General features: G+C 40.7%; 1 protein-coding gene across 7 annotated transcripts in view; it reads right to left on the reverse strand.

Moving 5' to 3' along the window:
- Positions 1-23,254, reverse strand: part of RNF111 (ring finger protein 111) — a 102,750-nt gene that overhangs the window by 38,695 nt on the left and 40,801 nt on the right. For 6 of the 7 annotated variants that reach the window (XM_089667671.1, XM_089667669.1, XM_089667673.1 and 3 more), the window contains exons 2-5: positions 20,606-21,469; positions 13,844-13,973; positions 4,847-5,010; positions 2,874-3,059 (exon numbers count right to left, since the gene is read on the reverse strand). In XM_089667671.1, the coding sequence (XP_089523797.1) occupies positions 2,874-3,059; positions 4,847-5,010; positions 13,844-13,973; positions 20,606-21,428 (1,303 nt within the window). In that variant the 5' untranslated portion in view covers positions 21,429-21,469. The remainder of the gene's footprint in view (positions 1-2,873; positions 3,060-4,846; positions 5,011-13,843; positions 13,974-20,605; positions 21,470-23,254) is intronic. The other variant, XM_089667674.1, reaches the window with a different exon arrangement.

Here is a 23,254-nt window from a genome sequence, read left to right on the forward strand (position 1 = left end):
TAGAATTCTATCCGTTTGGCTTTTTGGAAACCATACCATTACCTCCATGGATGACATGCCCTGCAGTGTGCTAATGACCAAGAAGAACATCATAGGGTAACCAGAGGCTGATCTTCTCATATACTATACCAAACAGCGCGTTGGACCGCCTTAACCAGGGTCAAATAGGTCTGGTGAGTGAACAATTCACTTATTGTCAGCCCGTATCACATGTATAACTTCAAAAATCTTTAATGCTATAGACACTCATAGGGCAGCAATAAATGATTTAAATATTTGTACACCGTTATGTTTTTTTTTTTTTTTTTTTTTTTTTAAGCACAGCGCCTACCTATTTATTTTGACAGTTTAAGTGTTTATTCACTTTTTAGGGGCAGCCAAGAATCTCCACTGCTGATGCAGTGTGATTATAACACTTATTTTTTATATATTTATTAGGTGCCTTTAGAATACCATTCATTATATGCTCTAGACCAGACCAAACTAAATGTACAGGTTTCAGGCAAATGGAAGCTTGTGAATGGACAAAAAAAGCTGAATCTCACAAAGTTCGCCCTTAATTGATTTGCACAGCTTTACAAATTTTCAAAATGACAAATAACTACATAAACTCTATGAACTGATATATACAGTAATGTGCAAAGGCTTTAGGCAAAAAAAAAAAAAAAAAAAAAACAGAAAATCAAACCATTATTTGGTGGTTTAATTTAATGTTTATAAAAATAAAAAAAAGATAGACTTCTAATTTAAAACTATCTATATGCAACTTTTGTTTTAAAAATATACATTTAAATACAAAACATTAGGTTCCCAAAGCACTATGGTCCAATCAGTAAGGAGTCACTGTTCTGATGACACATGCTAGTTCTTTAAAATGGCTTTTCAGCACAGTTGAAAAATAATGTTATTGATTAAAACAGAAGAGTTCAACCTACTGGCTAGAAAGATCTCATAATATTAATATGCAATATTTTTATGTTCAATGGACTATACAAAATATATACTGTACTGTGCAAACATCTTAGGCAGGTGTGAAAAAAAATGTAAAAAGAGAGCTTTCAGAAAATGAAGTGTTTATTTTTATCGATAAACAAAATGGAACATAAAAAAGGCACAGAAGAGAAATCCAATTAAAATCATTATTCGGTGCGATCGCCTTTTGTCTTCAAAGCAGCACCAATTCTTCTAGGGACACGTACAGTTTTGTAGGAATTCAGCAGGTAGCTTGTTCCAGACATCTTGGAGAGCTAATCATGGATCTGTGGATATAGGCTGCCTCAAATCCTTCTGTCTCTTCATGCAATCCCAGACAGACTGACTATGTTAAGATCAGGGCTCTGTGGCGCCGAACCATCACTTCCAGGACTCCTTGTTCTACGTTACACTGAAAATAGTTCTTAACATTGTATGTTTGAGGTCATTGCCCTGCTGCGGAATAAATTTGGGGTCAATATTTGCATATATCTCTCAGCACTGAGGATACCAATGATCCTGACCAAATTTCCAACTCAATTTTCAGAAATGTAGCCCCACATGCGCAAGGAACCTCCACCATGCTCCACGGTTGCCTATAGACCTTCACTATCGTACCGCTCTCCCGCCCTTCTCAAACAAACTGTCTTTTGCTACAGCTAAACATTTCAAATGTTGACTCATCAGTCCACAGCACCTGTTGACACGTTTCTGCACCCCAGTTCCTATTTTTTCATGCATAGGAAATGGAAACAAGGCTATGCAACTCAACTATGCATGAAAACATAGGAACCAGCGAGCAGAAAAATGGCAGCAGGTGCTCTGGACTGAGATGTCAAAATGTTTAATGTTTGGCTGTAGCAGGAAGCAGTTTGTTCATGAAGGGCTGAAGAGAGGTACAATAATTAGTGTCTGCAGGCAATAATGAAGCATGGAGGAGGTTCCTTGAAAGTTTGGGACTGCATTAATGCAAAAGGAGTTGGAGATTTGGTCAGGATCAATGGTGTCCTCAATGCTCAAGAGTTACGAGCAGATACTTATCCATCATGCCATATCATCAGGGAGGAATGAGATTAATCCCAAATTTATTTTTCAGCAGGCCAACTGCTCCAAACAGTCAATAAGAACTATCTTCAATGAGTCCTAGAAGTGATGGTTTGGCCCACACAGAGCTCTGATCACAATATCATGGAGTCTGTCTGGGATTACATAAGGAGACAGAGGAATTTGAGGCAGCCTACAGCCTTAGATGATCTGTGCTTAGTTCTCCAAGATGTTTAGAACAACCTACTTGCCAAGTTCCTTCAAAGCAGCACCTATTCAGTTACACAGTTTTTGAAGGCAAAGGGTAGTCACCAAATATTGATTTGAATTTCTCTTCTGTTCATTTACTTTCCAAGTTAATTGATAAAATATAAACTATTAACACTTCGATCTCTGAAAGCATTATTAATTTACAGCATTTTTCACACCTGCCTAAGACTTTTACACAATACTGTATATTACTCGAATGTAAGAAAACACCAGTCACTAAAAAAATTGCCGATTTATATTCAATTCCCCCCCCCCCCCTTTAATTTCACTTCCTAGCAACTATAGCACTGCATTTGTTCTGTACACATCCATAGAAAAGTCATTTTTTGTTCATGGCTTTTCCCAGCCATAGACTGACCCTCCCAACTTAGCCAGCTGAAAAGGCAAAGTTATTAGAATGGCATGCCCAAGTATCCATAGGATTAAGTAAGAATTTGAAGTGATGTATAGAACGCAGTTTAAGTAGGGAACAGAGGATTTCACAGGGAAAAAAAAAAAAAAAAAAAAAGAAGTCTATCATGGACCAATGTATACTCTGCTGATGGGGTGCATTGCTATGATAAAAAAAAAAATCAGTGTTGATTTACCTGATGTAATGCTTGTAGTACTGCTACTTGTGGTGACTGAAGGCGACTCAGACACTGTGGAAGCCAGAGACCCCGAGAGTCCTGAAATAGCATCAGAGGCCGGCTCTGAGGTAGACGTATTACTGGAAATAGTGCTGATAGATGGGGACTCCGTTCTGCCAGAGGTAGATGGCACAACTGTGGGGTCTATATAAAATGAAGAATTATTACACATAAATTGACCATGTCTAATATTATGTATTTATGTGTGCAGGTTAACTACATCCCGCCCGGCCCACAGGGCCGCGCTGTGGCCAGATCTGCCACTGGCTGTGTACCTCAGACAGCCAATGACAGATCTGCGTACCGGCCCCATTGCCAGTACCATGTGACCTGCTGTGACCAATCACAGGTCACATGACAACTGTATACACTCGATGGCTTCCTTTCATGCCATCCATTGTATACAAGTGTGTCTAGCTGTGAATGGTCACAGTGATCATATGCACAGGCTGGGCCAATCACAGCCCATCTGTGTCATGCTATTAGCCGTGGCCAAGCACAGCTAAACACAAAAAAAAAAAAACCCTGAATGAATCGATTTCAGTTAAATGCTTGCTTATAGCAAAAAAAAATTTGCTATAAAGCAAATTGTGTAAAAAAAAAAAAAAAAGATACTGATCACTTCCCCAAAGTAGTACAATATTACCATGGTAACATACTTCTTTGGTCATAGTGTAATTAAAAAAAATTTTAAAGAGAAAAAAAATGTAATAAAAAAAATTAAAAAAAAATTTTTTTTCCCCATACTGTCACCAGTCAGTGTCCCTGATCACCGCCACACCAGTTATATGACGACGCTGTACTGCACTGGTGACAGTATGCAAAAAAAAAAAAAAAATTATAAACATTTTTGTAATTTCGTCATTTTCCAAAAAAAAAAAAAAGACAAAAATTACACCTTAAAAAAAAAAAAAAATCGCCATGCCTCTTATGAAATACGTCGGACTGTCTACTGTTCAAAAAAGGGTCATATCTGTACTTCTGACATTTTTGGGTCTCAAGAAATTAAATTGGCTGTCAGTATTTCAGGACTGATCAATTTTCAGATATATCCCATAGATTGTGAACTTTCCTACAGACTAGATAATAATGTGGGTTATTTTCACCAAAGACATGTAGCAGAATACATCTTGGCCTAAATTTATGAAGAACAATTATTTGCAAACTTTAACAGAAAAAGAAACTTTTTTTTTCAAACTTTTCGGTATTTTTTTGTTAACTCAGCAAAAAATATAAACCCCAACGGTGATTAAATACCACAAAAAGAAAGCTCTAGTTGTGTGAACAAAATATTTTGGGTAGTGTTGCACAACCGCGCAATTGTCATTCAAAGTGTGAGTGCTGAAACCTGAAAATTGGCCTGGACAGGAAGGGGGTAAAAGGTATTGAAGTGGTTAAATAAGCAGAGACTGTGCACATGCAAACACATGCATATAATATTTAAGAACATTCGGTCATACTGCTATGCCTTTTATTAATAACATTGGCACCAAGTTTTCAAATATGCAGAGCCATGGCTAGCAATACTATTAACAGTGAGTGATGCAGTGTATTGAGGATTCCTTTTTTCTGTCCGTTTAAGGCCGCATACACACCTTGGCATCTGGGACAGTGCTGGCAAGTTTAGAAAAAAAAACCCTGCTTGATAAGTCTTGCGTGCAGGTTCCATAAAAATGAACATTTCATAGTGATGAATGCAGCTTGAATATGAACAAGAAATGGGATCTTTATAGTAAACTATACAAGAATCCACAACCGGGTCAAAAATGTCAAGAAAAGAAAAAAAATCTTTGCTGCAAACCCTCTCAGAATACTTCATTCACTTGAAACATCTGCTTTTGGCAAAAACAAAACAAAAACAAAAAAAAAAAAATATATTGCCTGCATAGCACAATCCTGGTGATTTCCAGACACATTTATCCCAAACTTACCATCTTCATCTACAGTCAGGTCCACAACTTCAGTTGCACTTTGTCTAAGTGGCTGTATAACAGTGGAAACCCTACTGCGACTTCTGTGCTCCTGGGTTCTTCCAGTCTGCGAAATTGGACTTTGGCCCCAGTGAGATCGAGAGTGTCCAAGTGTGGAACGAGATCTATGAAGAAAAGGAAACGATCGTTCATGCTCTGTAAAAATGACTTTTAGAGGATGTACATCCAAAATAAAATTCCTAAAAACACTTAATCAGTGGGAGTCAATGTATTTAATTATTTACTAGATTTTCTTTTCAGGACAATCACCCGAAGTAGAAGTCTATTCCAATGCCCAACAAAGGAGTTATTTCACTAAGCAGGTAGCAGCTTTGATATCAATTGAGTGGTAAAAGACTTCAATAAGGGCTATTATTAACTAACTCGGGCACGGTTCAGTTCAATCATGCCCAGTGTGAGTGCCTTCTTAGGGTTCGGCTGGTCTTAACTAAAATAAGACCTTCTATAAGACTAACAAAGCTTCAAATGCCAAGTCTAAACCCTAGACAGATATAAAAAATGCACATAATAATGCAGCACTATAATACATCACAAAATGTATTTTTTAAATACAAGCAGTGTAATTTCCTGTATTTACCGTAACTAGTATCAGCATCTTGCAGTCCCTGTTCAGTCTGTACAGCACAGCTCAGAGAGCAGGAGGAAAAGAAGCACAAGGAGCCAATCCAGAGTGCTGCAGTAAAAGAAGCATGTTGATAGGAGGAGAGAGAGAAAAGTGACAGAGGGAGTAGCAAAATAGTTATGCCGTTACTCCTCCTTTCACTGTTCAGTCACCACATTCCTATGATTCCTGTACCCTGCCTCTACAAGGACTAAACCGCATCCCCATGATCCCTGAACCCTGCTCTCCCAGGACTAAACTGCATCCCCATGATCCTTGAATCCCTGCCACTCCCAGGACTAAAACCACATCCCCATGATCCCTGAAACCAGCCACTCCCAGAACTAAACCGCATCGTCATGATCCCTGAACCCCTGCCACTCCCAGGACTAAGCCGCATCGTCATGATCCCTGAACCCCTGCCACTCCCAGGACTAAGCCGCATCGTCATGATCCCTGAACCCCTGCCACTCCCAGGACTAAGCCGCATCGTCATGATCCCTGAACCCCTGCCACTCCCAGGACTAAGCCACATCTCCATGATCCCTGAACCCTGCCACTCCCAGGACTAAAGCCACATCTCCATGATCCCTGAACCCTGCCACTCCCTGGACTAAGCCACATCTCCATGATCCCTGAACCCTGCCACTCCCAGGACTAAACCCACATTGTCATGATCCCTGAACCCTGCCACTCCCTGGACTAAGCCACATCTCCATGATCCCTGCCACTCCCAGGACTAAGCCACATCTCCATGATCCCTGCCAATCCCAGGACTAAGCCACATCTCCATGATCCCTGCCACTCCCAGGACTAAGCCACATCTCCATGATCCCTGAACCCTGCCACTCCCAGGACTAAAACCACATCCCCATGATCCCTGAACCCTGCCACTCCCAGAACTAAACCGCATCGTCATGATCCCTAAACCCCTGCCACTCCCAGGACTAAGCCACATCTCCAAGATCCTTGAACCCTGCCACTCCCAGGACTAAAACCACATTGTCATGATCCCTGAACCCTGCCACTCCCAGGACTAAGCCACATCGACATGATACCTGAACCCTGCCACTCCCAGGACTAAAACCACATTGTCATGATCCTTGAACACTGTCACTCCCAGGACTAAACCGCATCCCCGTGATCTCTGAGCTTGTGTTATATTTTATGTTATAAACTACAGTATTTATCTTAAAGCTAAGCTCTGGGTATGATCTTTATTGCATACTTTCATTGGTTCAGCTTGGATCAACATAAATATGCCGGTTTCATTCCAGAGAGACTGCTGGGGAAGAGGAAAATCACTCTAGTAGTAGGCAATACTAAATTGATAGCTGTGAACATCTGGGCCCTGTGCCAAGTGTCTTCCCCTCGGCACATTGACCACAGCTGCCCTCCTTTCAACCTCATGCAATCAGAGAACACCTTGTAATCATTGAACAAAAATACAATGCATTCTGTGAATGGCTTCCAGTTCCAAATGACCTCCACTGTGGTCAGTGTGCAGAGGGGAAGTCTCCTTGCAAAGGACTCGGAAGACTGAGACTATCACTTTAGTAGCTCAAACTATTACAGTGACTGTGAGCCATCTCAGCACCCCCTAAGGTATAAAATATGCATACTTACATTGTGCCAAGTTGGACCAATGTGGATAAGCAATAAAAATAATTTGGGGAATTCAATTTTAAAGTAAAATTTTTCATGGCTTTGACATTTTTCAAGCTTGCACTTTTATAGTTTTCCTTTTAAATACGTATTTGTACATTAGCCACTGCTTTTAGACTGATTTGCATTTTGAGGTTTATGGCGTACCCTATTCATGTACAAATGTAATTGCAAAATAAAAAAAACACAATGTTTTTAATAAGCATACATGGATACAATTATAATCATCAAGCCGATCTATTCTGCATGTTCCTATGGATACAAATAGATTAGGATACACTATATATCTGCTGCTCAATCTAATTTTTCACAATTTTATGTCTTCCTGGGATAAACATATTAAGTGATTTTGTGTACAGATAACTGGTGAAGAACTCTCATTACATATGTTCTACCCACATTGTGAGAGAGTACCCAGGGGAAATACACAGATGTGGAACCTCCCCACTATACAATGTATCCAGAAGAAGTTCTACTTGTACTGTAAACTATTTACGCATTACGGTGCTGGATGAAAATGTAGGCAGAGTAGAATATCCTGTGTAGGCAGTAGTGTATACCACTGTTTAGACAGCACAGTTCAGGTTTCCAGCACTTGTCAGCAAATGGGTTAAATGCTTTCATTTAATTTGCTTTGTGTGTGAAGAGGAAACTGCACACCAAGCAAATTTCAGGAGCCAGTGGAAAATACTCCAACCGTCTGTTTATACCATAGCAAGTTCCAAATGATCTGGGCCTTTTCCATTTCACGCTGAAGCAGATGGGATGTTTACCAAGAACTGCAGAACAAGCCAACACTCCACTCACACTTCAAGCCATTCTTCAGAAGGCTATAGACACAAGTGATGGCAAGCGGGCAATAAGACTGCTAAGGATCTGGGTTTTTTAATGGGCTGCACATGAGCATAATTTTTGTTTGTATCATCAAAAAACACAGCTTAATGAATCAGACTATTTACCAGGAGATAACATGTGAGAGCAGTTAGAAGGTACACATATTAACACGGATATCAGCTAATCTGACAAAAACTCAATCATCCTTTATGTCTATGGGTTCGTTAGACAAGTAGCTCACAAAATTCAAAATTAAAATCCAACGCAAAGAATTAAAAAAAAAAAAAAAAAAAAACACAAACACACACAAGGGTTAATTGCTCATTATGTCTAGACTATGACCAGTCTTCCCCATAGCCTGCTCTGTAAGCTGTGGCCAGTCGCACTCCTGCCTCCTCATAGTATAAAAAAAAAGGATAAATGACCCTGTATTGCAGGGGTGCTCAACCCTTTAAAGAGCGAGGGAACTTAGGTGATTTGGCAATGGGTCAGGAGCCACAATGAAATGGTTCAGAATTTCTATTTATTTGAATAGCATAATAAAACATCTTTCCTCCTGCAGATGCAGAATACTTTTGGGAGGAGGAGAAGCCAGTTTTCAGCGGTTTCAGGAGGAAACTGGAGAGGACTGGTTCCTGTATATGCTTCCTCCGCCACCCCTCCTGTGCAAGTGTAAAACAGAATCTGACAGGGAGGCTGCACGGACCCTCTGGAGCATGGAGCTGGGTCACTATTTCAACCCGATTCTACACCAGTGATTAGGGCGGGGTGGTAAAAACACCCATCAACTATAGGATTTTACATTCCCCAAAAGTGAAAATTTAAACGAGCCCTTACTATCCTATGCACCCTATAGAGCTACTTTCACACTGAAATGATGCAGTTTACGGGCACCGCGGGTGCAATGCAGGGCACCTACACCTTTCCTGCAAGTGAGCTGCACTTTTCCATGGATTTCTATCATATCTTGTGAGTGTGGTGCACTTTCTGAAAGCGCAGCAAAATTCCTGCATTCAAGAGCTTTGGTGTGCTTTCAGAAAGCGTACCAGACCGGCAGAATATAATAGACGTGTGCTTTTCTGTTTGAGTACAAGAGCCACATATGAGGGCTCTAAAGGGCCACAGGTTAAGTAACCCCACTCTATTGATGTCCCTGTGACTTCGCTCACAAACCAGAGCTTCAGGCAGGATTAGAGCGCAGGAGCAGACAGATAAACGAAAGCCTTTTCATCTCTCCTCTAACAAGAACAGGCATTAACCCTTGCAGTGTGGGGGGGGGGGGGCTTTTTTTTTTTTTTTTTTTTTATAGTGAGAAGTGTGCTGTGTGACAAATCTCTGTTAATGAGCACATTGCTTCATTTTGTCCCAAACTTTCTCTGCTGCAGTTTCCCTTTCACACAGAGAGCCTCCTTATCCTCACCCTGTGACCAGACAGTGAAAAGAGAAGCAGCAGACAGATGAGCTAATACCTTTTCATTTTTCCGATCAGCATAATCCTTTGCACTGTAACCCACCTAACTAGCTACTTGGGACTGCTTGCCTCCTGAGCTCTGCTGTACAGTAGGAGTCAAGAGGCTAACTGAAAGCTATATTTGAGTACTGTACTTACACTGCCTTAAAATAAATGTATTGATGTATGATGTATTAATGAATAGAGAGCTACATATTTGTCCCTCAAAGAAGAAGTATCACTTTTTTTTATTATTGTTCAGTTTCTGATGGGACAAAGTACACGTAGTACCTTGACCCATCTTACAAGTTGATGTGTAATGCTAGCTGTGATGTCAGATAGTGCACCCCCCCTTGACGTACAGCTGACTTATACACTGCAGCTGGCAAGGAGACGGCTGCTTTGCTATGGCATGACTGTCTCTGGCTTCCAGGACTTGCCCCAAGTAAACACCAGCAAGACGAATGCAGAGGGAAGTGGGATGCGGCAGCCCCCACCTTTCTGTTCAGCCACCAGGAGAAAAGCAAAATATCTGGCAGTCTTCTGTAAGCTCTAACCAGTGTCTTGAAGCTTACATGGTGCTGCTTTATAACAAGGTGGTGGACGAAATAAACGGAAGGATGGCTTAAGTAAACCACATGTTTATGTTAGGAAAGGGAGGTTAGGTTAAATTGAGTCAGATGATAAATTAGTCTACCAGTATGTTTTTGAGAATGTGAAACTGGCTTACTGCAAAGACAGTAGTGCTAACACCAATTCCATGCAGATGGTGCCCCAAGTATGCTAACCAGTAAACCACAAGTGACACTATACGTATGCTAACTACTCACACATTGGACTGGTGTGAACCTGGTCAAAAAAATATGCTGCATAGAATAATAAAAATGTGTATGATAGACTAACTGCTCTTCCTAGGTTCTGCAGAAGTTACCATAACCTGACGCAATAAATGTAGAATTTTTAATTTCACAAACTATTTTGTGTAGCCCTGAAGAGCATGTAGGTTAAAGTTTTGGGCTCACTCAGGCTCCAGTCCTCACATGGTACTGAGACATACTGTGATGCAGGGTAGCGTCTGTGCATAAAGTGCTAATAACTGGCTAAGAGAGGGGCAGGCAGTCAATCTGTACTTGCTGCCTGAACACAAACTGCTCTATGCTATAGCTGAGCACCAAATGAAATACCAGAAATTTAGAACATAGAAAGAAAAAAAAAAAAAAAAGACTACGTTAATAAACTGGTTTATGCGCCATCTAGTACACCCTATTACTCAGAAGTTGCAACCGTTCTCCCACCTCCAGAAAAAGGATCTGCCCACCCAACATTTTTATATATACACCTTCAGCTACACCATTTTTTCTCCACCATGTCCCCCACTTAAACTCTTGGGAAACCTTCTCCCTTTGAGCGTCTATGTATACAGGGCCCACATCAAAAGGGGTATAATTTCCAAAACATACAAAAACTCTTAATGGACGCTACCCCCCTCTCTAATGACACTCACCATTACATGTGCAAGTGGTCCCAGTTTTTACAATGTGACATCGATCTAACACAGTGGAAGAAAATTTGGGAAAACACATCTAAATCTTCTGTGTTGTTTATAAAGAAAATACACACAAAATTCTGATGTTGTGGTACAAAACCCCTGAGGTTATTCATGCTTTTAACTCAAGTGCTTCTTCTGCCTGCTGGCGTTGTGGGAAAGACTTTGGCTCCCTCTTCCACATTTTTTGGACTTGTGGATCCATTGTCCCTTTTTGGGAAGAGGTTTTGTCTTTTTTACAATTGTTATTGCATACCTTTCTCCCCTTTGAGCCCCTATACTTTTTATTGGGCTTGCCGTTCCCAAGCCTTCCCAAGGTGTCCAGGAAACTCTCCACACATTTTGACTGCGGCCAGAAGAAGCATTCCTATGTGTTGGTTATCCGCTATATCGCCCTCGATGTCCACTTTGTTTAAAATTACTGCTGATGTACGACAGATGGAATACCTGACTGCTAAACACTCCGGCTCGATAGCGGTGTTCGAGGCAGTGTGGCACCCATGGGATTCTTTTTCCCCTTCCCACCTTTCTCCAACTGTGCTGCTCTGATAGCCTCCCCACTGTAGCTATGTGATGTTATGTTTTGAACCATGCAGATTTTACCATCGATGTGCTCCTTTTTATGTTGTTCCAATCAATAAAAATCAATAAAAATTGTAAATACTAAAAAAATAAATAAACTTGTTTAGGTCTGCTAGAGATCACAAAAATGTCCCAATGTGTACCAGATATTCCATAATAAAGCTCTATAAGTAACTTAATAGGTTTCCTGGAGTCTGTTGAGCTTGTGACTGAACTAGCTAAATAACTGGATTGCTGGGCACCAAATTCACATGCATAGACAGCTGTGCTTGCCAAACACTTCCCAGCCAAGCAGATCAAATTATGATATATCTGGTTGAATTTTAATCAGTGCAAATGATTGTGGCCTTTGCAAAGTGCAATGTCCAGAGCTTGGACTATGTCGCCTGCTAAAATCTACAGAGGAATGATGCAGTCACACTGAGATGAAGGACAGCATACAGACCGTAAACAAACATATCATTTAGACATATTCTTAACTGCTTGGCTAATGCCAACAATGGCTTGCAGAGGCCGCTGCTGAATCCAGCAGATCCATGTCTATGTGAATGTAGATCCATGCTTACATTTCTTGATGCCCATAATTCATCTTACTGAAAAACAATATTAAAAGGAGAAATATAGCCAAAGCTATTTTGGCTATACTTATATAGATCATGGGAGTGTAGTTTGTTCTGCACTCCCGTGACCAATTTTCAGCTGAAAGTGGGCTCAAGCCCACTATCAGCTGAATTCACAGAGCCGGCCCAGGTTCAGAAAAGATCCTGACCATATGGTCAGGATCCACCCTGAAGCCTGGACCAGCAGCTGGCTCAGCCTCCCAGTGTGTTGCCAAAAGCCTGAGCCAGCCATTCCTGCCCCCTCCAAAGTCCAGAGATCCAGAGAGTGCTGAAGGAGGAAAGCAGAGAGCCAGTGACTGACATTCACCAGGTCTCTGATCAGTGAGAGCTGAGAACTGAGTCTCGGTGCTGGTGGGGGACAGATGCAGCAATGGATCAATGCTACATCCACTTAGGGAGTATTTGTTTTTGACAAATCCATACATCTCTTATTTTGTTCGTAAATTCTTATCATACCCTTTTAAGCCCAAAAGAAAACATTTTTTATATGTTCTTAAAAATTAAAAAAAAAAAAAAAGTTACTGTAACTGCTTATAAAGTGTTAGATGGAGTTCAATTTGTTAGTGCATCTAAATCTGCTAAAACATCCTAACACTCCCACCCCCCACCCAGATGAACAATGCTGCTGTCCAATAGTACTCCCTGTGCTCCTTCATCCAGATTGGAGACACTCTAATACAAGGTGTGTTACTGGCCAGATTACAAGGTGAAAAAACAGAGTGAAAAAATCCTAAAATAATAATCCAATGCAACCACCACATCTAAATGACCAGAAAGCTGCAAAATATTACATTTTTGGGGCTAATGCATGCAAATAAAAAGGAGGAACAGATATTCTTGCACATAATAGCATTATACCTTTGGTTTGTCCAGGAAAATGTGACAGAAAGGTTCATTTGATACTAAACTCTGGTTTTAAAGAAAAAATATTTTGAAGCATGCTTAACTAAAAAAATAAATAAGTTTATGCTCTAAAGCAGGGCAATTCAGGTTGCTCATTGCCAGGCAGATATTCTGAGAAAGATAGTGTGGAGATTATCTGCCTCTATCCTCTTTGCTTTTCATGAGTATCAGAATCTGATGCGATCCTCCCCTGACCCAGAGAACAGATATTGTGAAGTTGCTGTGAATCATTCATTTTTCACAAAAGAGGATGAACAGTAAAAGATCTACCATTGCAAAAGTAGCATTTCCAGTGGGGTAAGGTGCTCATTAACTTCTTACAAAGGAGAAACAGCCTGGTCTTCCTAAATAATGCTAGAAAGTATCACTTATTTTATTAAGCTAGCTGCATTCTGCTTTACCTTTGCTGCTTAATGTCCTACATCAAAGGCTGCTCCTTCCAAAAGGCAACGTTCAAATTAATAATTCAAATAGTCAAGTCAAGATGCTCTTTGCTTCTTAAATGTATAGCTGCTTATGAGGATAGTAAGGCAACAGAAGCTTCCTTGAGGGAGGTCTGTAGCACAAGCAGGCAAATCTTTAGCAGGAAAGTCCCCTTGCCAGGCCCTCACGCATTATGCGCTTGGCATAATACAGTAACGTAAACCTATTATGGCCTACAACACAATTTAACCAAAAACCAACTAAAAGGATATCAATTTTTTCTCATTTATTGTAAACATTGTAAAGCTCCAACCTGTAGGTTTCACCAACTGTGACTATTTCCACTTCACTGTCAGTAGAGGTAACATTGATTTCTTCATTATTGGCAGGGACTTGAGGGGTGGATGAAGCTTCAATGACTACAACATCCTCATCAATGCTACCTGTAAAATAAAAAGGAAATGCACGGTGATTGTGCTTTCAGAAAAGCATTCTTCCCATAAAACAAAATCAAAGCATACATTACAGTTCTACTTCCTTGTGAGTAATGACAGTGATATACAATTTTCCCCAAAAGATTTACATAAAGGGTTCAAAGGGAACCTTACTCATATTACGCAAACCTGACAAGTGCTCCATTGTGGCGTAACCCTTCTTATGCTGAGGTGTGTAAACTTGATGGTTTCCGGTCCTGGGAAGATGCGGGCATTTGCTACATTTCCCAACTATACACCAATACTACATTGAAATCCTTTCTTATCCACCTGCCCTTTAGAGGTTTTACCCCCCATCATGACCAGGTCATTTTTTGTGTTATGACGCTGCGTTACTTTAACTGACAATTGCACGGTCATGCAACACTGCATCCAAATGAAATTTACGTCCTTTTATTCCCCATGAATTGAGCTCTTTTTTGGTGGTATTTGATCACCTGTACGGTTTTTTTTTTGCACTATAAGCTAAAAAAAAAAAAAAAAAAGAAAAAAAAAAAAAGAAGGCTGACAATTTTGAGAAAAAACACAATATTTTGGACTTTTTGCTATTAAACATGTCCAGTAAAATTACATACATATACACACATACATACACACACACCCCCCATTGTGCTAAATAATCAGTAAATACAATAAAAATATGTCAAACTGACAATAAAAATTCCAATATTGAGAAATATGCAAGATGCGCAAAAAATTATTATACAATGTAAGTTTCTCTTTATGGTAGGCATGGCTTCATACTCCTGGACTAGCTCCTCACCAATTAGTCACAGAACGATTATTGCAGGTGTAAGAATTATGTTCCCCTTATATTTTTACTTTGGATACAGAAGGCTGCAAAGTGAATCCACTACTGTACATCATTTATTGGTAATCCAGCTGTGGATAATGGTTTTAGTTATACTTTTTATTGCAGGCAATAGGGCTGTGACTGGCTGATTTGCCGGTCCTTCTTGAAGTTCTTTTTTTGTACTATGTCTACCATTGTCTTTTGAAGGTCACATTTATGTTCACCTTGCAGCTGTACTGCTAGACTGTTCATTCATCTGTGAAATGCACCGTTGTCAAATGTTCATTTTGTATCGGATGGCAGATTTACTTGTTTTCTGTATGTTGGCAAGTTTGTGTTGTGAGTTTTTGTACATTATGAAGGTGGCTCAATAAATAATATTCTTTGATTAAAAAAAAAAAAAAAACCTGACAGTGTTAAAACTTCTAAACCGAACCTGCTGAAATCTTTTTGGCACCTGTAGGTACTGGCAGCAAAATTCAGTGGGGACCTTGGTTGCCTGTGACCACTGGTATATGGCCATGTAAACCATTGGTGAGATTTAGGTTCCTGCAGGCGGCTGTAAACACTGCCTGCACAAACTGTGTGTGACCAGCAGCATCTGTCAGTGATAGCTGTAAGATCTGTACTCTTTAAAAATCAGCGGCTGCTGCTGCTCACAAGTAACTGCTCATCCAGCATGCAAAACTATATGTGCCTTGGGTCCAGGTTTCAAAGAGTTCTGTTCACACACAAACCGGCTGCAGCTGACTCGTTTGTATGTGGCCATTCCAGAGTGTTGCTGTGTCCATAGCAAACTATCATCAGATGTACGCCTGGGAGACTGTAGCCTTCTGCAACCATGGAGCCACACTAAACAGGTGATGTATCTTCAAGACTCAAGTAAAATTAAACACTGGCACGTCCTCACTGCCCTGGCACTGACATGGCACTGCCCTGGTGGATGGCTTGTGAGGCGCTGTGCACGTATTTCTGTAAATTAGAGGCATGCATATAAAGTTTGTTTTTTCCTTGGTTGCACTGAAACCCCAATGAAGTTTGAAGGCAATCCCTACAGATGCAAGGTGGTGCCTACTGTATTGTTCATATGTTGTGAGCTGTAAATGGATTTGGGCGCATACAAGGACTCCCTGATTTTGAGTGCACTGCTCACAAATTTTGATCTTTGCTAACAGTCTAAGCTGATTGCCAGTGCAATGCTTTGCAGGCTCCTGTTAAATTAATAAATTAAAAACATTTCTTGCAAAAATACGTGCATTTATTTAAATGTTTTTTTAAAAAGAAACTTTGCCCCTATAAAAAAAAAAAAAAAAAAAAAGAAGCTACGATTTGTATATAATTCAGCTGCATCACTGAATCTACAGCTCATTTCAACACATGCTGCAGCTAATTGCCGATTAGACATTTTTTCCTCATTTGCTCAGTCTGAGGTGCCAAGGACTGTGATATGCTTAAGTTTGCAAAACAGTATTTTAAAAGTCAAACAACCAGTAAAACTTGTTATTAATATCAATAAATCTAGGAAATTACTGGAGCCTGGCATTTTCTGCTGCTTAAGAATTCTTCAGAAACCATCTGCTCCATTTTCTGCCACCCATGGCAACAAACTACTTATTGCCAGGCAGGGGGATTTATTTAAAGCTAGCACCAGCTGTACCAAGCTACTCTGCCAACAAGCCTCTGGTAACAGGGCTCAACGATCAAGGCTCTAGAACGGAATATGAAAGTCAAAGAATTCCTTCACTGCTGCAATATACAGTTGTGGCCAAAATTATTCAACCCCCAATGCTGTAAAGGGGTTTAGGGACTATAGTGTACATTTGGAATTGTATTCAGAATCAAATCCTACAAGGACGTTGTAACTACCCAAATGCAACTAAAATGACATCAATTGTTTATGTAATACAGTAGTAAATGGTTCTTATGTGGTTTCTTCATTGCCACAATTATTCAACCCCTTAAAGACTACCACTCTGAAGAACAGAGGTTCATACAGGTGCTTTCCATCAGGTATTGAAAACACCTGTGGATGTCACCGAGCAGCAATCAAGCATAATAAGCACCAATTAGGCAGCTTTAAAATGACTGTGATACTCAGCTCCTTCTAGACATTTACTGGTGTGGTTACAAACATGGTGAAGGCAAGAGAATGGTCCAGGAAGACAAGAGAAGAGGTGATTTCTCTTCACAGGAAGGGCAATGGCTATAAGAAGATTGCAAAGATGTTAAACATACCAAGAGACACCTTAGGAAGCATCATTCGCAAATTCAAGGCAAAGGGCACTGTTGAAACGCTACCTGGTCGTGGCAGAAAGAAGATGCTGACTTCGACTGCTGTGCGCTACCTGAAGCGTAGAGTGGAGAGAAGTCCCCGTGTGACTGCTGAGGAACTGAGAAAAGATTTGTCAGATGTGGGTACAGAAGTTTCAGCCCAGACAATAAGACGCACACTGCGTAATGAAGGCCTCCGTGCCAGAACTCCCAGGCGTACCCCCTTGCTGTCTCCAAAGAATAAGAAGAGTCGACTGCAGTATGCCAAAAGCCATGTGGACAAACCACAAAAGTTGTGGGATAGTGTTCTGTGGACTGATGAAACAAAATTAGAACTGTTTGGGCCCATGGATCAACGCTATGTTTGGAGGAGGAAGAACAAGGCCTATGATGAAAAGAACACCTTGCCTACTGTGAAGCATGGTGGAGGGTCAATCATGCTTTGGGGCTGTTTTGCTTCTGCAGGTACAGGGAAGCTTCAGTGTGTGCAAGGTACCATGAATTCTCTTCAGTACCAGGAGATATTGGATGGAAACGTGATGCAGTCCGTCACACACCTGAGGCTTGGGAGACGTTGGACCTTTCAACAGGACAATGATCCCAAGCATACCTCCAAGTCCACTAGAGCATGGTTGCAGAGGAAAGGCTGGAACATTTTGGAGTGGCCATCGCAGTCACCAGACTTAAATCCGATTGAGAACCTCTGGTGGGACTTAAAGAAAGCAGTTGCAGTGCGCAAGCCTAAGAATGTGACTGAACTGGAGGCCTTTGCCCATGAAGAATGGGCGAAGATACCCGTAGATCGCTGCAAGACACTTGTGTCAAGCTATGCTTCACGTTTAAAAGCTGTTATAACTGTAAAAGGATGCTGTACTAAGTACTAAGATTGAATGTCACTTGGGGGTTGAATAAAACTGATAATGCTGTGAGCACAGAAAAGACATTTGTGGTTATTTCATTATAACTGTTATGTTATATTTGTCTGACCTACAAGTGCCTCTTTAATGTAAATGTAAGCAAGATGACTGAATGATCAAAAGCAATGTCAAACTGGCCAAAACACTCAATTTCAGTGGGGGTTGAATAATTTTGGCCACAACTGTACAAGATTTGAGAAATGGGTTGTATAGCTAAATAGACAGTAAAATATCCGGTTACTACTGTACATCTAGAAAATTAGGCTACGTAAATTTTTTTTTATCCCAGTCGTCAGGGAGGTAATTCATAAAGGTTATAGTGGACACCCTTTAGAATTCTGTCGGCTGCCACTCAACTGGTAGACGTCATTGCTGAGCTCTGGTGCAAGCATCAGAGTACTGGGCAGTCCTTCCTCAGTGAGCTTGCTTCTCTGTCATTGGCCACTGTGCCCGCCACACTGATAGGGACAAGTCCAAGGCTTTTTGTAGTGTTGTGGGTGAAGTCTGACGGGGAACTTGTGTTAGACTGCCTTGCTCATTGATTGACAGCAAATAACGGTGGGCGGATCCATAGCTGCTATTCAGTCCAATAGCAGTTTCAAATCCAACCACTGTCATCTCTTTCAATCAAAAGCAAGGCCAAATCAACAGGTGCTGTGGACCTTAAGACTAGTACCTCCCCTGTGATTCAAGTGACATCCAGTGGACAAGCTAGACACATTCTGTCACCCGGGGCAAGGACTCAGTTAGGCTCCCCCCACCCTCTGCAAAAGATTATGTCAGAAGATATTTTTAGTATTTCATTTTTTTAAATAGGTAAATTTTTTACAATTATATTACATCAATGCACCCCTTACATCAGTGCCCCTCTTACATCAATGCCCTCCTCTACATCAGTCATTCTTTGCATCAGTGTGCCCCCCTACTTCAGTGTCCCCTCTTAGGCCAGAGTTTACATCAGTTTTCCACTTTTACATCAGTGTCCTCCCTACAATAGTACCTTCCTTGCCTTAAAGCCCCCCCTTACATTAGTATCCCTTTTACTTCAGAGCCTCCCCTTGCATTAGAGTTCCCCCCATACATCAGTACTGAACACAGCAGAGCCAGACACAGACATTTGAGCTGCCGCTCCCTCTGCCTCTCCGAAACTCCTTAGAACAGATGACTTGTGCGCTGTACTGGGAGGGGGAGGAGGGCAGGCATGTTTTCCTGCATTCCCTGTACTGACCCCACCCCCCCACTGCTCCCTCTGAGCACCTGCCAACATACAGGCCTCCTGCACATTTTCCTGGCTCTACAGGAGGAGTGAGGTTGCTCTGTCTGCCGTGGTGACCCTCTCAGTGTAGCACCTGAGGCACTTGAGCGTGTCCCCCTCCCCCGTTTTGGCTCTGATGACATTACCAGTATCCCCTGCCCGTTTGTTTATATTCTCCTGGCCAATAGCTGAATGTGGCCAGAGATACCGTCCTGTATGTGAAGCGGTCACATTCATGACAGCTTCTCAGCACAGACAAGCCCCACTCTGAGCATTGGGTATACCTCAGTCTGTGACAGCAAGTACTCTATGAAGAGTACAAACTGGAATATAGGTATGTTGATCTATAGAAGACAACTGCATTACAGTACCTATGTTCTCCATATAATTTTAATTATTAATGTGATACCTACATAAGCATTGTTAAGAAAATGTCAAAAGCGCCAAATAAATATAATTATTGGGAAAGATGCTAAGTATCTTTTTGTGTCTATTCCCTACCGCAGTACTACTTCATTTGGAACCGCTGATCAATAGGAGGATAGGAACTGCCTAACATTTCCAAAACACAATTTTGTCTACAGCTGCTATATCATAATATCTTTGTTTAATTTTCTATTTGGTCATGTGACTGCAAAGCTCTGCTCCTTTGTGTAATGTGCATGATCAACGATGAAAAGGAGTTCCTCGGGTTAATGACATCACCCACCGGCGTTTAAGGCACTAGGCATGAACAAGTTGTTTCCGCCTACCAGCCACACGACACGGAGGGGCCAAGGCTTTGCAGTCACATGAACGCATAGAAAATAAAAAAAAAAAAAAAAAAAAAAAAAAAAGGTATTACATTGTTATTTATGCATTCTTGTAGGAGACATAAGAAAGCAGTAGCATTTAGAAGGTAAAAGTATAGTGTATAGTGCCTAAATACAAAAAGTGTCATTTCTGTCTGCTGTCTTGTTCCTCTTATCAGCAGAGGTAAAGGTGACAGGGAACAAAGTTGTGACGCAGCCTATTATTGACAGCCTCATCTCTGTTCCTGTTTTCAGAGCTCTTGTAAAGTGTAACTGCAATTCCCTGCTCATGATTTTGAGAGTCTGAAAAATCCTTTTCATCTGAGCTTTAAAAGGATCTACAGGACAAAATGGCTGCAAATAAACAGGTACACCTTATGTAGGAGGATTTGTTCCACTACTGTGTATTACCTGAGGCTAGGACTTCACAAGGTATAAGGCAAGGGTTTACAACCACTTAAGTTCCGCTTTGAAACCACCAGCAAAGGGAAGAAGAAATAATAAAAACAGTTTATGTACAAACACAAGAGAATGCATTTTAAAATGTGTTTTACCTGAGGGAAGAGTTGTACCATTTTGGTGGTTTTCCTCTGGAGACAAAAAGATATCCTCTTCTCCTTCAGTGGAAGAACTAGTGCTGGAGGCTGACTCACTGCTGAGGTCATTGTCACTAGAGCTGCTGGAACTAGGGAGTAGCGCATACTTCTTCCTGGCCAGAACCTCTCTCTTCTTCCTCTGCAATAATAGCCTCTCCTTCTGCTTTTGTGTCCTCTGTGTGGAACCCTTTTTCATAAAAGTCTTCCGATGCATAGACCTCCGTAAGGCGCTTACTTGATAGCAAGGCCGCTTCATTAGCATACTAGGCACAGGCTCTGACTGGGGACGAGGCCATTTTTGAGCCCTTGAAGGAGTCCTATTTGTAGTATTTACACCTGCCGGAGAGAAATGTCTAGGGTTGTCTTTGTCCTCATCAGAAGTCATAGTATCAGAGTCACCAAAATGTGAGCTAGATGAAGGTGAAGATACACAATCACTAAAGGAAGAGTCATTATCTTCATCACTCTGAGGCCCTAATCGAAGTTCAATCAGTCTCTGATTTTTCTTTGCCTCACAACTCTGTGCATAGGAAGGCCCAGCCTGCTGGCTTTTCCTCTTTTTTCGCACAAGTCCTTTCTCTTGTTCTGTGCTGCCGTTTAAGCTCCTCGGCTGCTTATTTGAATCACTGCACAAATGAGAGAACTCATTTCCCACCTTACTGGAGATCATGTCCACGTCTGATGGGAAGGTCTTTGCTGGCCCAATAGGCTCAGGGTTCAGCAACACCCCTTTTAGGCTTTCCTGATTCTTTGGTGCATCTGAAGAAACCTCACTCTTCATATCCGCGTAAAAAATGTAGCGTTAGTGATGTCCACAATAAACTGCAAAAAAAAAAAAAAAAGTTGAGCATGAAAACTGTACAATAAATGTTCTTAGGTTTATTTAGGTTATGGACAAAGCCCAGTTTAAACAATGTGTCTAATGTTTATATTTGCAGACCTTTTAAGAATTTCAGATGCAACATATTAAATTTCAACTCCAGACCAATTTCTATTTCATTTTGGATTGCACAAGGAAGGGTTGGTGTCCCCGTTAGGGGGTTTCAGCACAGAATTGAATGTACAATTTCCCCAAGAGGAACAGAAATAAAAAAAAATGAAGACAGATGAAGGGGTAGAACGTCTAACAATGTTTTTACTGTCTATGCTTTGTTGTCCAGACAACCAATTCTTGTACAGAAGGAAAAAAAGTCAGAGATGAGTTCTGGAACCAAAAACACATGCTCTAATGTGGAGGTCAGCAACCAGTAGATATTAGCCAGGTGACGGACAGATCTCAGTCAGGGGGTTGTCAGTAACGTCATGATTCAACTGCAGGGTTTTACCACCCCACAACTTTACATGTTAACAAGCCCTTAGGGTGCCGCTGCTGACTACAGCGAAGGGCTCATTCACAGGTGAAGTAGGCACTGCTGTTCCTCTGCAAAATGATCCCAGTGGTTTGACAGGTGGAGAAGAGGCGATATGTTGCCTCATCACTGGATTTAAACCCATGATAGCAAAGCAATGCACGCGATTGTGACACGGTAGTAAGGCAATCAGAGGTTTAAAATCAGGTGTGAGGAGGCAACACTGTTCCAGGAGATCTATGACTTCTCCCATGTCGTTCAAGTAGATTTCCACCTCTAAAATTTCTATAATGCAACTTGAAATGAAAGTGCATGCATGTTCTCTTACAAAGGATACAATGCCTTCTGGGCCCACAATGAGCCCCAAGACTCAGACCCACTTTTTAACCACTTGACTTCCAGAAGGTTTTACCCCCTTTATGACCAGTGCATTTTTTGCTATTAAGCACTGTGCTACTTTAACTGGCAATTGCATGGTCATGCAACACTGAAAATAATTATATAAAATTTTATTTGGGTACAAACAGAGCTGTCTTTTGGTTTATTTTTTTGCTATATAAATGGAAACATTTATGACATTTTGCCAAAAAAACATTTAGTCTATTAAAAATAACATTTTCTTCATAAACGTAGGCCAAAATGTATTCTGCTTCATTTCTTTTGTAAAAAAATAACCCAAATCAGTGTATATTTAGTCTGTGTGAAAATTATAGTGTCTACAAACTATGGCATATAGATTTAAAAATTGATCAATGCAGAAGTACTGACAGCCTCACTTCTTGAGACCCTAAAATGCCAGGACAGCACAAATATCCCCCAAATTGCCCCTTTTTGGAAAGCAGACAATCCAAGGTATTTAGTAAGAGGCAAGGCAAATTTTTTTTTAAGTTGTAATTTTGTCACAATTTTTTGTAAAAAGAAACAAAATAAAATTTGGGGTTTTCTTCACATTTTCTTTTTTACATACTAACCCAGTGCAGTACAGCATCATATGACTGGTGTGGCAGTAATCATGGATGCACACTGTATGTAACAGGATGTAAAAAATAAAAATAAAAAACACAATTTTTTAAAACTTTTTTTCAAAACATACTTTCATAATGACACTGTACTATGCTTAGGGGATGTCAAGGATTTTTTTTTTTTTTTAACACTTAATGCTTATACAGTGATGATCACTGTTATAAGCAATTAACGGACATGAATGGAAAGCCAATCATGACAGCTTGCTTACTGTTGACTTGCGGTGATTGGCTAC

The sequence above is a fragment of the Staurois parvus genome, unplaced genomic scaffold (assembly GCF_062004578.1).
Source record: "Staurois parvus isolate SC_StPar_1 unplaced genomic scaffold, SC_StPar_1.0 ptg000054l, whole genome shotgun sequence".
In the NCBI taxonomy this organism is placed as follows: Eukaryota; Metazoa; Chordata; class Amphibia; order Anura; family Ranidae; genus Staurois; species Staurois parvus.